At 39.8% G+C, this 21,456-nt stretch overlaps 1 protein-coding gene across 3 annotated transcripts in view; it reads right to left on the minus strand.

Moving 5' to 3' along the window:
• Nucleotides 1–21,456, minus strand: part of CACNA1I (calcium voltage-gated channel subunit alpha1 I) — a 411,460-nt gene that overhangs the window by 61,967 nt on the left and 328,037 nt on the right. For 2 of the 3 annotated variants that reach the window (XM_060777092.2, XM_060777090.2), the window contains exons 11-16: nucleotides 10,700–10,851; nucleotides 9,058–9,243; nucleotides 7,192–7,309; nucleotides 4,684–4,839; nucleotides 3,729–3,837; nucleotides 1,570–1,742 (exon numbers count right to left, since the gene is read on the minus strand). In XM_060777092.2, the coding sequence (XP_060633075.2) occupies nucleotides 1,570–1,742; nucleotides 3,729–3,837; nucleotides 4,684–4,839; nucleotides 7,192–7,309; nucleotides 9,058–9,243; nucleotides 10,700–10,851 (894 nt within the window). The remainder of the gene's footprint in view (nucleotides 1–1,569; nucleotides 1,743–3,728; nucleotides 3,838–4,683; nucleotides 4,840–7,191; nucleotides 7,310–9,057; nucleotides 9,244–10,699; nucleotides 10,852–21,456) is intronic. The other variant, XM_060777091.2, reaches the window with a different exon arrangement.

The raw sequence follows: 21,456 nt of genomic DNA on the forward strand, positions 1-21,456 counted from the left end.
AACTTCATCAAGGGTGTGCATTCTGTGACCCTCCTGTTGTCCCTGGACTACAAAACCTACCAGTCCCTAGTTATCATGGATAGTAGTCACAGAAGATGAATGCTGTAGTTTGACAGTATCTGCAGGGTCTCAGACTGTCTACATCATCATATTGAGTTTCAGTCCTTGAGATATTTTAAGTGAGAAAAAAAAGGCTGGCAAGAAATATGGGTTGCATCATTTTGGCTTCATTTTTATAACAATTTACTTACAGTTCACACTGGCTACCATCCACTAGGAACTTGGCTAGCACCAATCAATTGATCATGTATAATGAAAGGGGAGGAACCCCCTCATGGTTCTACCACCGTCATAAGCATGGTTGGTGGGGACGAGGGAGAGGGCCTTCTCAGTGCTGCCCCCCTGGCTTTGGAATGCCCTCCCTGGAGAGATTAGGCAGACCCCCACACTGTCCTCTTTCCAGAGGGATGTGAAGACTTGGATGTTTGGACAAGTTTTTGGGCTTGTCCAAACATCAGCAGTTTGAGCATCCTTATCATGTCTATCCCCAATGGTCCACAATTAATGACACAACATTGCACTTTTGTCTCATGCCCTTGTTCATTAGCTACCACTTGCACTATCCCATTCCCTTGTTCTTGTTTATAGTTGGCCATGTTTTATGACAGTTCTCACCATAGGTTATTGGGCACTGTTCTGAGTTTAATTATTGTTTTATATGATTCTAGCCATCCCCTGCCATGTGTTGCTGTGGCCCAGTCTGTGTATATGTGCTTTGAGTGTGTATACATGTGTATATGTGTGTGTATATATTTGTGTATATGTGTATATATGTGATTTTTAGCATATTTTTATTTTTTGGCTTTTAAAGTCTCTTCTGCTGTGTTTTCCAGTGTTTTTATGAGTGATGGTCACTCATTGGCCTGATAGGTGTATTGTGTCCAAATTTGATGTCAATTCATCCAGTGGTTTTTGAGTTATGTTAATCCCACAAACAAATATTACATTTTTATTTATATAGATTGGTTTTGTATTGTGCTGTGTGTTTATTTTATGTGTTGTTTTAGGCACTTTGTGCCATATGTAAGCTGCCCCAAGTCTCTTCAGGGAGATGGAGGTAGGGTACAAAAATAAAGTTATTATTATTATTATTATTATTATTATTATTATTATTATTTTACTGACACAAAAACACTGCATGTCACAGCAAACGAGATATATATGCTGGATTTCGTATCACAAAATCACAAGTCGAACGCTTCCCAAGTGTCTAGGTTTGTGTGATGTAGTATTGTTGTTGTTGTTGTTGTTGTTGTTATTATTATTATTAGATGGGTGGAGCCAGTAGAAATACTGTAGAAGCAGCAGGAAATATGGAAGGAGGGGTCTAGAAGACATAGGAAGAAGTAGCCACTTGCAAGCTTGGGAGAAATAGCTCAGTAGCAAACCACATAGTCTGAATATGTTTGTGTGTACCATCAAGCCTAAACCACATTTTCTGGTACAGACCAAAAATTAGGATCAGTACATTGCCTTTGGAAAAAGCATACTACATTTAAATTGACTCACCAAAGACATCACACTGCTTTTCCTGGATTCATGGGCCACAAGGATTTTATCTGGCTGCAATGCATTGCATGAGGGATTAGCAATTCCAGCAGTTGCCCCAGGCTGGTTGAGACAAGGCAAGTTGGGATCAAGATGCCCATTCGGGGTCATGGGGATTGTGCACAGCTTTGGATCTGATCAGAAAACCACAAAAGATAAGGAGAGAACAATATATTCCTTTCTCTTTGCCAGGCACATAGATTCTCTATAGACTTCAGAGCTATCTCCATAGTCAAGGCATAAAAGCACAGAGAAGAATATACACAGCAAAACAAAACCAAACAAGAAAGCTTTTCTCCCACTCATTGAAAAGCTTCTGCTAACAATGCTTCATATCTCTCCTGGTGAAGGCTGGCAATGTTTAACGTTTCTCTTCTCCTTTGGAAAAAAGGCCACTTTCTTTTAAAACCAGTTGCTTCATACTATCCAAATGTCCTAATTTGTCAGGGACAATCCTCTTCATTGATTTGCTATCACCCCAGTTTGTCCCAGTTTCTCTTTCTTCTGCCTACTTTCCTGCTTTGTGATCAGCTTACTTCTATCAAATTGAGTTCAAAGTGAAAAAGCAATTTGTTCTTAGTTCACAATCTGCTGTAATATTTCAGGCTTCTAAGTGGCCTGTTTGTTCTAACCTGGCAAACATTTTCTCATTGCACATACCTTGACTGACAGCAAAGTGGAGGAAATACTGACTACCATGCACGGTATTGTCTTCCATTTTGTCTTTGAGTATAAACTGATTTTACTGATGCTTGAATCCAAAGTTTTAACATTTCCTGTCAGTAGCTACTAGATGTTTTACATTTCTCTTTGACCTGTTTGAGCAATTTGAACACTGGGGGTTTGATTGAAACTTGGTATGGCAGTCCAGCTTCATCAGCAGTTTCAGCATCCTTATCATCATTATTCTAGCTGCAGTGAAACTATTTGAAAAAGAAAACTGTCTTCGTGTTACCAGGCATGTCTAGGAAATCACTGTTGTAATCTGAACCAAACTATATGCCTTTCAGAGTAAAGAAACAGGATCTCGGCCATAGCAAGGCCAAAAGATATGGTAGTAAACATCCTCTGATGAAGTGTTGTCACAATTTCGCCTTTTGCAGCTAGAAATGCAAGTGAATTATGGGATGCCTTTTTGTAACCAAAACCATCTGCTGGGCTAAGGAAGATAAACACTTGTAAAATGACACACATTTTCACAGTCTAAATTCTAAGTGTGACCCAACATTTTTCAGCAAAATGAGTCACAAACAATTTATTTTCATTCCACCTTTCTACTTGAGATCGTAGAGTCTAAATGCCCAAAAGGTACCAAATCCTGTCTTATCTTGGAAGCTAAGCAGGATCAGCCCTGGTGACTACTTGAATGGGAGACTACCAATGAATACCAAATGGTGTAGGTTATATTTCAGAGCAAGGAGTCAGCAAAACCATCTTGCCAAAGAAAAACCTATGAGATTGTTATAGGGTTGTTATAGGATGTCAGGTGACTTCAAGACACAGATACACACTTAAAATAGTGTGCAAGGTGGCTAAAGGTAATAAAATACAGAATTATAACTAAACAATAAACATAAATAATGTAAAAACACAATTAAAAAGGAGATTAACAGCACTCATTGGTTTATACCTGATTCAGAAACATGATAGTGTCAAAGTCAAAGAGTTAAATACAAAAAAAAAGTATGTGCCTGCAGACAAGCTTGACATTATGTTTTGTGGAATGCTAGAACATAGGAGCAGCCACTAAGAAGGCCCTCCCCTCACACTCCTGTCAAATATGTTTTTCTTCTGGAGGGACAGAAAAATTGCCTTTCTATAAGACTTTAAAATCAATAACCAAGTCCTACTCGAGTGTTAGCCCCAATTAGATCAGTGGGGCTTACTCATAGGTAACTGGATATAGTGTTGGTGATTGAGCTGAGAAGACAAATACTATAAGCAAACCTTATAAATGGGGAAAATATGTATCTTAAGGATTTCTTAATTTATCCATAATTATTACAAACTGATATCCTCAAGCATTGGAAGGGGTCACAGGTGAAGCAACAAATTGACAAATGTCTGGAATTTGCACTGCATTCATAGCCATGCAACATGGATATACCTCATAGTCCTACCTGGGGCATCTTGAAACTTATCAAACTCTTCAGTATTTGATGAACTCTGATCTTCATCTGAAAATGACCGGTTAGCATCACCCTGTGTTGGAAAAATAAAATCAAAGACCTGGGAATTGTGAGCATCCTTCGAGCAAAGATGTTTTCCTGTGATTCCAGATTTTTTGAAGGGAATTCTTAAGACAGGGCAAACTCTCCCATAGAAATGCTAGGATGATATGCCACAGAACGGAGGAGATAAGGCTGACTCATTCTTCTGGGCATCCAATGCACCCATTTGTTGGTAATCCTTCATGGACACGTGAGAAAAGCATTCCTCAACCTTATGTCCTACAACATTTTGAGAAGTAATTTAACATACTGTTATTACTAGCAAGGCATTGGACAACACTATCAGATGGGGTGACACCAAAATGACTATCTGTAATTTATTTTGGGCAACGTTTCAGCAGAAATGTATTATTTTCTTCCAAAATTCTCTGCAATTAGTTATATCCAGAAAAACATTTTTTCTTGAACCCACCTTTAGTTCATAGAGATAAATATGCTGAATTATTTTTGAACTTTCTAATGTGCATGAACTCTGTTCAAAGTTGATATTTTTATCCAATAACAATTATACTTTGTTGTGATTTCATTCACAAGTATTACCAGCACACACTGTTGTTTTCATTGCTCTTGGTTTCTTACAGCTGCTGATTTTGTTGATTTTCTGGTATTTTACCTACAATATTATGGTCTGATCTAGTACTGAAGGAGGTCCATGGGGGGTGACACTATGAGTTATCACACTGAATGACACCAACTTTGTTGTCATCACTGGTCTGATACAATGCATAAGGTTGAGGAAAGTTGACATAAAGGGAGAATTACTAAACATCTGATGCTTTACCATGCCTTCTCTCTAATTGGCCATAATCCCTTTTCCCCGGAAACAGTTTCTATAGCAACTCACCTCGGCCTGGAATCCTTCTACTAAGATGGCCACAAGCAGATTGAAGAGAACGTAGTTGCCAAATGTCATGAGAGCCACAAAGTACAGGGATGCCCATGGTGAAGTTGAGGCCATGCCATTATATAGCACAACATTCCAGTCCTCCTGAGTCAAGATCTGAAATATATAAAAAGACAAGAAGAAAAGCCATGTTGGGTCCAGACAATCAATTACTCATGGGAAATTTGCCATGATGCCCTGAGTGTAGTTTTAATCTTAAATACAAAGGCACAGTGTCTCTGATAATGGAAGTACAACCATCCCAACTGGTAGTCACTAATAGCTCCATCTTCCATGAGCTTGACCAATCCCCTCTTGAAAACATTCACACTGGAAGCCATTACTGTGATAGTAAATCTCACAGTTTAATTCCACTGTTTAATCTCCAGATTAAATTCCACAGTTCAATTATGTGTTTGTGTACAAGGATGTACTTTCTTTTATCTGACCTGAATCTCCCATTGTTCAGCTTCAGTATTATGATGCAACAAGCAGAAAAATATGTCACCTTTCTTCACATCATGCAAACTTTTATACACTTCTGTCATGAGATATATATATAAAACAGGACCCAAACTTGTAAAGTCAGGTCAAAACAAAGAGGTTTCAGGGTGAAAAAGATGTGTTTACCAATGGAAAAACAATCTCTAATTGTTTCTATCTTTGAAAGTCCATTCATATGTGTGAACTTTTTCTTATCATGACATGATTTTTATGAAGCAATGCACCACGCTGTGTCATACTATGCCAATGCCACAGGCACTCTCTGAAATACAGCCAGTTGTCATTCACAGTTCACTGGAGAGCAGCCGATACAATGCAGCTCTGTTAGGAGAGGCACGGCTATGGTCACAAACAATAGCAGATTGCGACTGATGGCACAGTGGGTCTGTGTGCACTTTGGACTTACGAAGACACTGTTAAGAGACAGTTGTATTGTTCATAAGGGGAAAAAAAATCCAAAATCCATTCTTAAGGAAGTATCTTTATAAGGCTAGCTCAAAGGTCACCAACAATGGGCAAGCTTTTGAAATCTCCAGATATGCAAGACAGTACCAAAAGCAGTTGTGTGGATGGAAGCTGGGGAAGCAGAGGAAAAGATTTATTTGATATCGAAGATTTATTTGATATGCTACTTCACAGTCTTCAATGAATGCAGAAGAAAACTGCTAATGGTCAGTTAAATTCATCCAAGTAATGTACTAGATTCAGGATACCTGTAGGACTGCTGGAATGAAGAGATAAATGACTAGGTTTGATTTTCCACTATGAAGGATGTCCTATATTTTGTTGTATGGAGACATTTGAAAGTAACAGCTCACCTTTCTACTTTCAGAAATTGGGATCTAAATAATGTTGACATTATTACAGTAGAGTCTTGCTTATCCAACCTTCGCTCATCCAACATTCTGTATTATTCAATACACCCGGAATAATGTCCAGGGTGGAAGAAAGAGAGAACTTGTCAAGGTTTTACAATGTATTGTAATGTAATATAGCTGAGTCAGGCACTGCTAATAGGCTTCTATTGGAAATGCTGAGTCATGCATTAACTGTATATAGGGATTCATTTGGGGAATGTGTTCTGGCCTAGTCCAGGTGATTGTGAATGATGTAATCCTGGGTCTGAGTTAAGTTAATGAGTTGGGAACCAATCAGAGATTGCTATGTGTAATTGTATAGAATTGTATATAAGGAAGTCATGTAGAGTGTATCTCCTTGTGCTGTGATGCTGTTCGTCGAAGGCTCTATGTAATTGATTAAAAGAACCTGTCTGCTAAGACAAGATATAACCGTGTGCTGTGGTAAGTTTGTAGTGTCATCTAGATTGGAGGGGAAAACAATAGTAAACCTGACAATGGCCGGGCATGTGCTCAAGTGTCTGTAAAAGAGTTCCAGAGTGACTGCAGTTTGTGGGAGCAGTTGACTGAAAATATTGTGCAGGAAGAAGCTACTGGAAAGGTTATGGGCCTGTTTTGGTACTAAATTGTCTGTTGTCTGTTTTGGTGCTAAATTCATAAATACAGTAATTATTACATAACGTTACCATGTATTGAAGTGCCTTTTCTGTCGATTTGTTGTAAAACATGATGTTTTGGTGCTTAATTTGTAAAATCATATTTTAATTTGATGTTTAATAGGATTTTCCTTAATCCCTCCTTATTATCCAATGTTTTCGCTTATCCAAAGTTCTGCTGGCCCATTTATGTTGGGTAAGTGAGACTCTACTGTACTTCAAAATTAAGTTGTTTTCACTTTTGATTTCCCCTCCCTCTTGCCTCATTAAGGTATAGGGGGGAAAGTAATCATCTGATTTGCTGAGTCTTGAGTTGGCCTGAAAAGGACATTGTTCCAATATGTTTTTTAAAACAATTAAACATAGCATTACTCCCAATGACAGATCAAACCTCACATTTTTCTTTGCAGATCATATCTCAGTCCTTTCCTTTTGTCCTGTTCTGGACTCACCTGAAACACAGTGACAATGGCCCAAAGGAGAGAGTCAAAATTCTTTCGGTCAGGCACTGTATCTCCTGTGTCAGTTCTGAGGCTGAATTTACAGCCAAAGATGTGCATTCCCAAGATGCTGTAAGGAGGAACACAGGTTCTTTTGTTAATTATCAACACATTTCTACAACTTAAAAATAATAATCATGGCCTTATTTATCTATTAAAACCTCTGAGGATGCCTGCCATAGATGCAGGTGAAACATCAGGAGAGAATGCTTCTGGACCATGGCCATACAGCCTGGGAAACTCACAACAACCCATTTTGTATTGTTTTGAACCTGTCTCTCTATGAAGCCTAAACCAGAGTCAGGCTATATACACCAAAACTAAACAACTGATGCAACAACATAATCACAAGTTTACATTTAAGGGGTAACCCTGAGGCCCAGTAACCCAACCAGAGGTCTCACAACCTCTGAGGATGTCTGCCATAGATGCAGGTGAAACATCAGGAGAGAATGCTCCTGGATCATGGCCATACAGCCCAGAAAACTCACAACAACCCAGTGATTCTGGCCATGAAAGCTTTTGGCAACACAAAATGGCTTATAAAAACAAAAGAAAAATCTAATAACTTATAATAATATATTCTAAATATTTTCTAAAACTTGGGGTACTTCTCCCTTCTTTCTCAAATCTAACACCCATTCTACTTAAGCTCCAATCCTGTTGCATCAACTTCAAACCTGTCAGTTCCAGTTCAAGCCCTGTTTGTATCAGTTCAAACTCCTGTCTGAATTTCATATAAGCAAGCCTTTGTTTTTTGAGGCATTCTGCTCTTCTGCAGCCCACCTTCACATCCTGACTGAGCTGTGACTGGCTGCCTTCATGACATGTCTGTCTAGTGTCTCCTTCACATGTAGGTCCAAGAAGTTACACGTGAATGAAGACAAATAACTATAACTCAAATGAGACAAATCCATTAGAACAAGAAGGTTTACTGCTTCTTCCTCTGTGATACTTTGCTGATCTTCAAAATAGTAATGCTATAGTGTTAATTAGTGCAAATGTTCTTGCACATCCCCACTGCTTCCAACACCCTTCCTTCTTATCTCCTTCTTCTCTTCCTCCTCTTCCTTTCTCAAATAAATTTAGGTCACACTGAGAGAGAAAATCCAAGCTACACTGTGCTCTCTGTGGGATATCAGTAGAAGCAATCTGACAGTGTGTCCCCTAGGAATGTGCAAAATCTTTCTATTGTGTCCATGGATGTTATCCATATCACCAAAACAAGACATTGTATTTTGGACACTTGTCTGCTAAAAGCACATAAACACTTTTGGCCAGGGTAGTGAAATCAGGGCTAGGAAGCTTCAGGCTTCTCTTAATTAGAACAGAGGTGGGCAACTGGAGTACCCCAAGGTTTTTGAATTACAGCTCCCATCATTCCACAATATTGGATTTTAAAAGTAATGTAGAAGGGAGAAGTGAAGGATAACATGGAATGACAGTTCAAATAATTATGCTTGGGAGAAGGAGAGGAAAAAGAGGGAAGGTAGAAAAGATTTGCTATGTTTCAGATTATTTGCTCAAATTGCACTTCTCCTAGGCTCTAGTTTCCTGCAAATTTGTTTTCACTGTTTTACCAATAAACAGTCTACTTTTTGTTAACTTTGTTTTAAGTGAAACCAGAGCTTTAAAATTTGAACATATACCCCAGTTCCTACACCCAGAGAATCTTGGCTCAATTTCATGTGATTTCAGAATAAAAGTCATACAGATCAATCAAACTGCAGCCAAATGGATCTCATGTTAATTTGCAGTCTACTTTTACATGTGTTAAAGGCATTTTCCCAGGCTTCATGAAAGAATCTCTCTTCTTACCTGAATATGAAAATAAACAGCATAAGAAGCATGCAGAAGGTAGCCACATTGTCCATAGTCTTCATTAACACCACCAGCTGACGCCGCAAGGCAGGCATGAACCTGACCAGCTTCAACACCCTCAGCAACCGAAATGTCCTCAACACTGACAGACCTCCATCTGCTTGGCCTATGATCTCCCAAATGCTACAGATCACCAATAAGCAGAACAAGAGGAAGAAAGAAAGGTAGCTAGGATCAGAAAGCAGATAAAAAGCAGAGGAACAATGATAAACCCTTTGCCCATGGATCAGTACCCTCTGTTTCATCTACCCACATTCAACAAAATATGTCAATCTTTAGACATTTTCTACATCTCAAATGTAGTTTTATGATTTGCTTCCACCAGAAGAGATCACAGAGTAACCCTGGAGAACCTAATCAATTACTAGAAAGAATAGCATTCTAGGATTTTTTTTCGGTTCTCCAGAATAACTGTATGGAGCCTCCGGTGGTGCAATGGGTTAAACCCTTGTGCTGGCAGGACTGTTGACCAAAAGGTCGGTGGTTTGAATCTGGGGAACAGGATGAGCTCCCATCTGTCAGCTCCAGCTTCTCGGGCAGAAACACAAGAGAAGCCTCCCACAGGATGATAAAACATCCAGGTGTCCCTGGGCAATGTCCATGTAGACGGCCAATTCTCTCACACCAGACGTGACTTGCAGTTTCTCACGTCACTCCTGACATGTATATATATATTTCTTGGTTTACAGATTGAGTATTCCTGACACAAACAACTGGAAGGCATATTTTCCTCCTTAACATATTTCCTGTGCTAATAAGATTGGAAAGCAGTAACAAAACAAGGGAAAGTGATGAGCAAAGGACAGCACTCTATACACAGTAAAATGTATGGCCTTGCCTGCATTGGGGGCAAGGATGCCATGAGGTCAATTCTTGCCTCCCCTCTTTAGATATGCCCTTTGTCATATTGAATATAAAATGTAGAGTCAAAGCATGGAAATATCCAATTATAAACACGTTGTTTGTAATTATTTTCTCTCTGCAACAACCAAGGCATAACAAAATTACATTATGGAGTTATCAGAATGAGGAATAATTTCATTCCTACTGCAGCATAACTATAACCTTATGGGAGTGCCAGTTTGCACTACCAAAATGGCACTACCTAGAAGAATCCTCCACCTTGTGTGATTGTGGAGCAGAACAAACAACTCAGCATCTGTATGCTTGCCCACAATGCCCTGCCTCACGCACAGAGGAAGAACTGTTTAAAGCTACAGACAATGCGGTCGCTGTTGTCCATTTTTGGTCTAAAACTATCTAGCAGCTTATGACCCCTTTATTTTATCAGTTTAGATAAATTGTTTTATCAGTTTTAGATAAACTATTTTATGCAATTTTGACATGAAATAAATAAAATGAAAATAAATAAAATACATGATGGTTGCAGGAGCGTTGCCTATTTGGGTGTTTTGTTTTTGTTTTTTTTGCCAAAGACTAGCTGTACACTCTATTACTTAGATTTTTTGATATAGATAAAAATATCTATTTGAGTTCATTTGAAACAAAGGGAAAATAAAAGGTTACTTTTTACTTGTAAAAACTTCCAACCTCTCCATGTCTATTTGACAGCCATTACCTGATAATGACAATGATGCTGTCGAAAATGTTGTAAGGGTTGCGGAGATAATCAAACAGACCGAAGGCAGCAAGTTTCAAGATCATCTCCAGGGCAAACATGCTGGTAAACACGACATTGCAGATCTCTAAAATGTTGGTCAGCTCTTCTGGCTGCAGGAGAGAGAAAGGAGGATGCCAAAGAATTAGAGGCAGTTTAGAAAATGTCACATTAGGGACACCTGTTCTGGTTGTTGCTGCTATTATTATTAAATGCACAAATATATCTATCTATCTCAACAGAAAGTGGGTGCGAGAAATAATATCATACAAATGCTGACTGGCACAACCTGGGAATCACAAACAGATACACTGAAGACAACTGCCCTTGCACTTTTCTACTCCGCTGCTGAATATGCATGCCCAGGATGGAATACATCTCACCACATTAAAACAGTGGATGTGGCTCTTAATGAGACATACCGCATTATCACAGAATGTCTACACCACTGGAGAAATTAGCCAGTATCACACCACCATTCATAGGGAAGTAGCAGCCAATAATGAAAGGACCAGGACAGTGATATCCAGTTTAAAGCAGATAATCTGGATTCAGGAACTGAATTGTATGGCCGTGTAGATCCAGCCTCTGTTGGAAGCCTTTCTGAAGACCCTCAGTATTGCCACTGACAATACATTTACGGGTGCATCTACACTGGGGAATTAATGCTATTTGGCTCCACTTTAACTACCATAGCTCAATGCTATGGAATTATGGGAACTGTAGTATTACAAGATCTTTAGCCTTCTCTGCCAAAGAGCACTGGTGCCTCAACAAAAAACAGTCCCATGAAACCATATCATCGAATTATGGCAGTTGAAGTGGTGTCAAATTAAATTAATTATACAGTGTAGATGCACCCTATGCCTATGTGCTTTGAATCTAACCACTAAAAGAATTGAGAGCCCAGATGCTAACATCCATTCTCATTATTTGTTGAAAGTATATTTTGAGCTTGCATTGCTAGCAGGCATGTAGCCGGGGGGGGGGGGGGGGGGGGGTTGAGGGGCTTCAGCCCCCCCCCCCCCGAAATTCTCATGGTGGTTCGCGAAAAGGCCTTACTGGTGCATTATTTAAACTGTTATGTTTATTCATATCATGATCTGATCACCATGCTCAATATATCCCATATGCATGGGAGTATTGGGTAATGATACAAAAGGTTTGCTAGGCTAGACCCTCTTTCACTCAGACACAGCCCCCCCCCCGAAACTCACCCCCCCTGAAATTTTTTTAGCCCCCCCCCCCCCCCCCCCGAAATGAAATCCTGGCTACGGGCCTGATTGCTAGCATTCTCCTTTGCCTGTTATACAGCTGCAATACCCGACTTTTACAGAACTGCAACCCAGATCCTGTCTGATCTAAGTAGAATCAGCTCTAGTAAACATCTGGGTGGAGGCTGCCAACAAATACCAGTTGCTGTGGACTATATTTCAGAGGAAGGAACTTATAAAACCACCACGGAGTGTTCCTTGCCTAAGAAAGCTCCATAAAAAGTGACTTGAAGACACATAAAAACAACACCCATTATCTTAGGAACTTTCAGTGGATGGCTCTTGCCTACAAATAGAAAAGGAATTTGATGATAGTCTAGTTTTTTTCTCATTACTACATGAAGAAATGAACAAATGAAACAAAGAAAGAGAACTTAGAAAACAGAGAATGATTAGAGTTGTAAGATATCATTTTGATTTTCCATGCCATAAAATTCGGTGAATGAGGCAAGATGATGGCATAATAAAAGCTTTGTCTGCAAGCACTCTTTTATGTATAGTCATTGTCGGACTGTCGAGCCTTTATTGACTTTTTCTAGTCTTTTGAATCAAAATTTGAAGCTTTTAAAGGGTAATTGCATTTTCCCCACTTCCCTTTATTTTTGGCATATGCGAGGGACTACTGAATCTCTACTTTGTACAGTCATTTCTTCTAAATGGCCAAGAAAATATCATCATCTGTTGTCCCATTCATAGCACATGAACAAGATGTGCTATACATGTGTGTTAATATAGCAGGTTTTAAACAATTTTATTTCATGGTATAAAAGCTTTTGGTTTCTGCCAGTAGTGAAAAATAATTCTAACACAGACATACACAATCAGTTGTAGGGTTTGAACAAATCAAATTATTTGAGACCTCATCTCTATTTGCAAATAAAAACTTTCTCTTATTTTTCTTTCCTTTGGAATTTTCCTTGTGCTATTCTCCTGCTTTGGTTCCTCTTTCAACCTGCTTTCCTCTAGTTGTATTCTGCTGAGTTCTGTTCTGGTAATGTTTTCTCATAGCTATCTCTTGGCATCGTTATGGGTGATTACCCTGGGGAGTATCAGTGTGCATGAATTAAGCATCATCAAGGAATAATCTACTAATAGATAAGAAAGAATAGAAAATACCAAGGACAGGGTGAGAATCAGATAAAGTAAGAAGTTGGGAAAGGCAGTGCTTCTATTACTTTGGGGTATAATACTTTGCGCATTCAGAAGAAGACCTACAAACCACTCTAAACACCTTCACAGAACCATATGAGAAACTTGATCTCTCATTGGACATCGAGAAAACCAAAGTGCTCTTCCAGCAGACATCAGACAATCCCTCTGCAATGCCAGAAATACAGCTTAATGGTGTAATGTTAGAAAATGTTGACCATTTCCACTACCCTTGGCAGCTACCTCTCCACAAAAGTCAACATTGACACTGAAATACAACATGGCCTGAGCTCTACAAGAGCAGAATTCTTCCAAATGAAGCAGAGAGTGTTTGAGGACCGGGACATCCACAGGAAGACCAAGGGGCTTGTTTCTAAAGCTATTGTCCTTTCCATCCTACTATACGCCTGTGAAACATGGACTGTCTACAGACATCACACTCAACTCCTGGAACGATTCCATCAGCATTGCCTCTGAAAAATCCTGCCAATCTCTTGGGAAGACAGGCAAACAAATACCAGCGTGCTGGAATGAGCAAAGACCACCAGCAATGAAATGATGCTCTTACGCCATCAACTCTGCTGGACTGGCCACGTTCTCCGAATGCCCGATTACCATTTCAAAGCAGTTACTATACTCCCAATTCTATTTATTTATTTATTTATTTATTTATTTATTTATTTCAAGCATTTCTACTCCACCCACACTTCTCTACCCCCAGAGGGGGGACCCAGGGTGGCTACTCAAGTACTGGAAATGTAATATTGGTGGACAGGAAAAGAGATTTAAAGATGGGCTTAAAGCTGTGGCATAGATAGTGAGAACTGGGAAGCCTTGGCCCTTGAGTGCTCTAACTGGAGGTCAGTTGTGACTAGTAGTGCTGTAAAATTCAAAGAGGCACGAATGGAGGGCGAAAGGGAGAAATGTGCCAAGTAGAAGGTGCATCAAGACAACTCTGATTGGGACTGCCTTCCACCTGGAAACTGATGTCCTCACTGTGGGAGAACATGTGGATCACGAATAGGGCTCCACAGCCACAAACAGACTCACTGCCAAGACATTACACTTGGAGGACTATCATCCTTGGGCTATGAGGGATTGCCTAACCTTGGGAGATAAGACCTATTGGTATCTTTTAAAGGTTATAATTATATCATGTAGCCAAAAACATAGAAAGAGCCACACTGGATGAAGCCAAAGGTGAATTTAATCCAGCATTCTGTTCTATACAATGATTGGTCTCTGGAGCAATACATTTAATTGGACTCTCTACCTATCTTATGTTCCCCAAACTGAAGAACAAGTATTCCTTATGATAATAGAGGCAATATATATGGTGTAGTGGTTGGGTGTTGGATTAGGATTGTGGAGGCCAAGGTTAAAATCCCCACTTGTCCACGGAAACCCACTGAGTGATTTTGGCAAGTCACATTCTCTCGGCCTCAGAAAAATGAAATCTCAATGAGTTAACTCAATCCCATTATAAAACCATTGGCAACCATAGTAATATTTTGTAGCAACAAACGTCACAGTTGGACTTTGCCTTGTGTGAAGAAGCATTCCCCTGTATCTCCTGCTGCCCATTTACAGTAGCTTCAGTGTGTGATCCCGATTGCAGCAGTTTGAGAGAGGGAGAAATATGTCTCACTATCTACTTTGCACACAATTTGTTTAATTTTTATACCTCTGTCACCTCTCTACTTATTCACCTTTCACAGCCCTAGATGGTGTCAACTTTCCTCATAACAAAATTGCTCTAGTTAGCACCACATTTTGTTTGCCCTTTCTGCACATTTCTAGTATTAAATTGCCCTTCTTTTAAATATGGTGGCAACTTAAATTGTACATAATGTTCCAGAAGAGAACATATCATGGGTTTGTATAAGAACTATAAGGTATTGGTGGTTTTCTTTTCAATTCCCCTTTTAATTATACCCAACATGGCATTCACAATTTTTAAATAGCTGCACACATTGACATTTTAATCAAGCTGTCTAAAACCCCAAGGTGCCTTTCTTAGTCAGTCACAGCCAGCTCAGATCCCATCAGGGGAGGTGAAGCTGGGATTTCCCTTCCTCCAATACTTGTTTACAAAGAATCTCACCTCAAACATTCTCCTAGTTGGGCAAGACGGTTTTTGATGGTCTTCAGCAATACATTGTTCTCAAACGCCCAAATAATTTAGTGTCATCAGTAAACATAGCTATTTACATAAATAAATAAATTCCTGCTGCTAATGTGTTTATGATCATCTTAAACAGCATCAGTCCCAATATGTATCCCTGCATGACTTCACTATTTGAACCCCTCCATGACAAGAACTAGTCATTGATACCTACTTTCTGATTCTTGTTCTTTAAAATGTTTTCAGTCTGTAAGAGGACTTCTGCTCTTATCCATTGGCTTGGGTATGGTACTTTTTCAAAGTTCAATGAAACAATATCTCATGAATAATTTCTGTGTTTATGGAGGTTTCCAAAGAATTTTCCTTAGTAAGGGTGACATTTGTAAAAACTATAAATGCTCTCCAACACTTTACAGATTAAAACAAGGGATGTGTGGTCGAGCAAAATTGTCATGATGGCAAAAGATATAAATGAGATGCAGTTTGATGTTGTCTAAGGACCTCTTCACACAGGGAAAAATAGCCCATTTTGCCATCTTCATGTGTGGGTTTGACAGGGCTTGCTGTGCGCCATCACATGACACATGGAAGCAAAGCGCCGAAAGGGGAGGAAAGCATTGTGTGTGTAGCTACACTTGACAGCAATTCCCTCAAAAGCGCGTGTGATGGCAGAAAGGGCGATGGGGTAACATGCGTTGCCACGCATAGCCATCCTTTCTGCCATGTGATAGGGGGTGGAAAAAGATGCCAACGCACCCCTTTCCGCCCTCCATGTGTGATAAGGGGAGGAGGGAGGGCGCACAGGGCACCACAAGTCGCCCTGCGCACCTTCCCTTTCACTGTCAAAAGCTGGCGATACATAATGTCCTAGTTGGGACGTGTGATAAGGTCCTAAGCCTATTGGTTGAGTTTGAATCAGTTTGCAGCAACTGAAGTAAGCTGAAGACAAAGGTGGAAAGTTGGAAGAGGAAAAAACCTAGAACATTTGAAAAGCAGCTGAGAAAATGGGATGACAAAGGATCAAGTGGGTCCATCTCTGTTAAATCAGGACAGAGTCTGGCCACATTGTTTCTTTTAAAATTAAGACTTGCCCTTCAGTACACTTGACAGCATTATCCTTAATAACACCCAATCAGTTCCTGCTTTAGACTATAAAGAGAATCATTCAACCGATAGTGAATGGTGATACTTGTTTTCATTCATCATAAGCCAAATTTGATGTTATTAATTACTTAAATGTTGTATTCCATTATTCTACTTTCACTTGACTTAGCCGATGGTTTGTTGACCGAAATAAAGGCTACTGACTGACTTAATAACACTTTCTATCAAGAATTGGTGGTTAGCATCTATCTTAAACTGGTCTGACCACAACTATTTGCCCCTGGTCTTTGTTTTTTCCTCTGGAAAACACTAGTTAAGGCGTTGTTTCTTTACTTACACATTCTATAGTTTTCTTATCTTCTTCAGAACTCTTTTTAATTGTATTGCTGTGCAATGATCCAGTTGCCACTTTGACTGGCTTCCTGCTTTTGATGTATGCTTAGAAATATTTATGCTTGGCCTTGTTGTTATTAGTGATATGCTCTTCCAAATCCTGCCTCGCTTTTCCCCCTCTGCATTCTTTAATAGCTTCTTTCATTCTGTTCATTAGTCATGCTGATAACCAATTTGATTTCACGCTTTCTGCTCTATGATATGTAGGAGGCATTTTGACCCTTTTGACTTTTCTTGTACACCCTTCCCTTTCTTTCCCACAGAGCAGGAGTGGGCAACCATTTTTCTCCTGACCAACCCCTCCCTCCACAGCGGTACTCTTAATCATTGGACAAAAATTAAGACAAAGTACAATTAGAAAATTAGACTGAAGACTTTCTGGTTTCCTCCTCTTACTTTTTCTTAGTTTGAGTCATTTTGTCTGATTTTGGCAAGTAAAACAGAAGTAGGCCTAAACACTTTAAGGGCAGAAGACCTCATCTGATCTTGGAAGCTAAGCAGGATCCAGTCTGGTTAGTACTTGGACAAGAGATCACCAGGTGCTGTAGGCTCTATTTCAGAGGAAGGAACTGGCAAAACCATCTTGCCTAGGAAAACCCTATGAGATTCATGAGGTTACCAGAAGTTGACATGCAACTTGAAGACATAGACATACATATAAGTAGATTTAGAGCATTGGTGTGCTTCAAGACAAATCACTACTGACAATATGTGGGGTCATTTAGAGGTGGTTTTCACGTCCATTTTTAAATCAACATTTTCTCATTTACAGGCAAGAAAATGCATGAATCAAATCATATGAATAGGTACAAGAAAAATCAGTCTTGAACTCAGATACATCAGAGAAGCTCATCGAAATTCATTTCAAATTGATTTGTGTTAGTTTGGGTTGATGGAGTTGTAGTCCAACACATCAAGACTACAGAAGACTGTTTTACAGTTTTCATGGAGGTGGCAAAAAAGTCACCTCAGTGAAGCAGAGTAATACAGTTCCACTTGGTCCCCCCTCCCCCGAATTCTTAAATAAGCAATGTAATAAAGAGACTACCCTGCCCCCCCCCCCCACCTTTCAATGTTTTATCCTGAGTCCCCATTCTAGTTCCTGAATACTTTATCCCATATGATCATCCCTTCATTTGTGCCAAATGGTTTTGACAACTGCAGTCCAACAAACACCTCCTGTGTTCTGACAAAGTGAAATCCTTTTCCCTACAGACATCCCTAATTAGTTCTCATACTACACTGCAATTGGGAGAATGTTATGAAAGCTGCTAAATCCCCTAAAATTTAGAGGCCTAAATAAAATTGGATAGGACATGCATGTGTGAGAGCAAAATGAAGACTCGGAGCTCCTCCAAACAGGGCAAATATGTTAGAAGCTTGGTGTCTCCGTTGGGTACTTCTCAAGTGTTTGAAAAATTTCTAAACAATGCTTCTGCTGTCCTCTTTAATTCCTGGCATCAGTTGAAACATTTTCCCCTCCCAGTAATTTATTTTAAATTACAAGATGTATCAGAATAAAAAGGTATATTTCTCTTCTCTCTTTTTTAGAGCTATAATTCAATACTGTAGCAGTAAACCAGTGAGGACACTTTTGCATTATCACTTGATGGGGTTTTTTATTCCACAGAAAATTTGCCTTTGAGTCATAGGATAACATCAGCAAACTATGCCCAGGGTTTTTTTTTAAAAAAAAACAAAACAAAACAAAACACCTTGTTTTACTGTGTCCAATTCTTGGCACCGCAACTGAAGGGAGATGATAAGCTGGAATGTGTCCAGAGGAGGGCAACTAAAATGATCAAGGGTCTGGAGAACAAGTCCTACGAGGAGTCGTTTAAAGAGCTGGGCATGTTTAGCCTGCAGAAAAGAAGGTTGAGAGGAGACATGATAGTCATGTATAAAAATGTGAGAGGAAGTCATAGGGAGCAGGGAGCAAGCTTGTCTTCTGCTGCACTGGAGACCAGGGTGCGGAACAATGACTTCAAACTATAGGAAAGGAGACTTCACCTGAACATTAGGAAGAACTGCCTGCCTGTGAGAGCTGCTCTGCCCTGGAGTGTGGTGGAGTGTCCTTCTTTGGAGGCTTTTAAGCAGAGGCTGGATGGCCATCTTTTGGGGTTGCTTTGAATGCGATTTTCCTGCTTCTTGGACTGGATGACCCATGAGATCTTTTCCAACTCTATAATTATATTATTTAGTGTAGAGCCAAAAAAATTCTAGAAACAGTCCCGTAAAAGGAACAGAACAATGGACACAAAGGCAACAATAACTTCAAAAGTATGATAGCTGGGACCCTACACTGGTTGCACACCACGGATCAGAATTCATGAAGGGAACACGTGTGCGAGACAGTGCAGTGAGTGAGAGATACAACTGCGAGGAAGGGGGGGGGGTGTCTATGGCTCGCACGTCCTGCCCTCCCGGAGCCCCGGCTCCTCCACTGTCAGAAATCAGGTGGGGGATATCACAAGCAGAGGGGAAGGAGTGGGGGAATCTAGTTCCTGCTGCTCTGTTCTGTACTAGGACCTTGTAAAAACCTTCCCTGGCTGCCAGCACACTTTCTGCCCTTCAAAGAAAGCAGTCCAAGCGGACTCCCCTTCATTAATTCTGACGCGTGTTGTACAACCAGAGTATGGGTTCCAGTTATGCATAGGGTCCCAGCTATCATACTTTTGCCACAATAACCATCAACAAAACCAATAGAATTCTAGTTTAGTCCAATCTAGAAGGCCTCTTAGTTTTCACCTGTAATTATAATTAACCCAATAGACAAGGTGATACAGGAAAACAAGATGATACAGGAAAACAAATAGTGTAACTCTATGAGTTCTTACCCTGAGTAAATCTTTTAGGATTCAGTGGGGCTAGCTGAACCTTGATTCTTCATTCATGTTCACAGAAATATATGCTACAACAGCATCCTGAAGTAACCCTTGCTATACCCCTTTTGAGTAAATATGCATAGGTTTGGGTTGTTACATTTGTGATCTGGGAGTTTAAATAGCTGAAATTTGCAATTTGGGATATTTTTGGTGGATGTAGTAAGCTGCCCAGGGCTTCTGTGAGGAAAAGCATGGCATAAATTAATAACTACAGTAAAAAATGGTCTGGGTGATTAATGCAGGAATGATAGATTATGGGACTTCTGTGCAGAGTTACTCACCAAATTAAAAAAAAATCCAAATTTACTGCTGAAGCCAGAGATGTACAAATATTAATGGAACTATATTCCATGTAGCAACTGCAATCACAATGCATGTGCGAAGAAATCATTGCAAGCTCAAAACATTCATTCCAACTATCTCAATTTGGCAGGGAGAGTCACAATTAATCCTCTGTCATTCCACTTTTTTCAGCTGCTTCTGAAAATGTCAACAGTTTCTTTCTCATCCTTCCCTTCCCTTATTTGTCGAGCATACATCTGTTGCTGCAAACTGAATTAAAAGAGCAAAAGTAGTTTGTATTCAATTCAGCAGTGGGGAGAGAGGAAGGGGGAAAGTCTTGCCATTTCCAACACGTTTGGGCGAAAACAAACTGCTGCAGCCTCTCCTAGCTTGTGTGTTCTTCCTTCTCTGTTAATAAGTTATTATTATTAATAAGAAAATGTTTAATATATTTTGCCTTCTTTATCACACTATGTTTTTGCTTGTGTCTCAATTTCTAACTGTAAAAAATTAGACGGTATGTCAAAATATAGCAGAAACACGTACACATTACACAATTATAGAATATATCAATTTTAAGTTCCCATAGTTCCAACCATGGGAATTCTGGAATCTACAGTTTAGAAGGGGATATTGGGAATTTTCAGCCAGAGAGCTCTAGTGCATCACTAATATTGTTGATGTATTACAAGTGGAATATAGTATTTTTTTGTGTGTCAAGAGCGACTGGAGAAACTGCAAGTTGCTTCTGGTGTGAGAGAATTGGCTGTCTGCAAGGATGTTGCCTAGGGGATGCCCAGATGTTTTGAGGTTTTACCATCCTTGTGGGAGGCTTTTCTCATGTCCCGACATGGGGAGCTGGAGCTGACAGAGGGAGCTCATCCGCGCTCTCCTCAGGTTTGAACCTCCGACCTGTTAGTCTTCAGTCCTGCCGGCACAAGGGTTTAACCCATTGTGCCACTGGGGGCTCCAGAATATAGTATAATGATTTTGCAGTGTGAAAGGGTCCAAGGATTAATATCTACAGCAGAAGAGATGTTTATACAATATATCTGGGTTGTATATTCACTTTCCTTAAAATTGATTGTGTAAAAGGACTTTTAAAGTGGACATTTTCTTTACTTTAGTGCTCCTTTTCACCTCCATGAACCTCTCCACCATACAGGCACATATTCAAATGGTATCACTTCTCCTAATAGCACACTTGACTGCTTTGGGAGAGTATGTGATAGTGCAGTGGTGAATACTACAGAGATTAAAATAAGTTTAGAAGTGCTTGTGCAAATGTGCCCTTAGAAAATATTGACGGAAATGAGAAAAGGTGAAGATTCCAGTTCTGGGCCAAATCTTTCAGATTATAGCAACAATAATGAGAAATGTTGGGTAAAATCAAGATACAATGCTGGAAAGTCCTCCTGCTCTTGCATCTGGTCTCTTGCTCGCTCGCTCTGCCTTAGGGAGGAATGGGTATTTTTAAAGCCATGCTTGCCTTTCTCTCTTTTGGAA

Source organism: Anolis sagrei, chromosome 5 (assembly GCF_037176765.1).
Source record: "Anolis sagrei isolate rAnoSag1 chromosome 5, rAnoSag1.mat, whole genome shotgun sequence".
NCBI classification, from domain to species: domain Eukaryota; kingdom Metazoa; phylum Chordata; class Lepidosauria; order Squamata; family Dactyloidae; genus Anolis; species Anolis sagrei.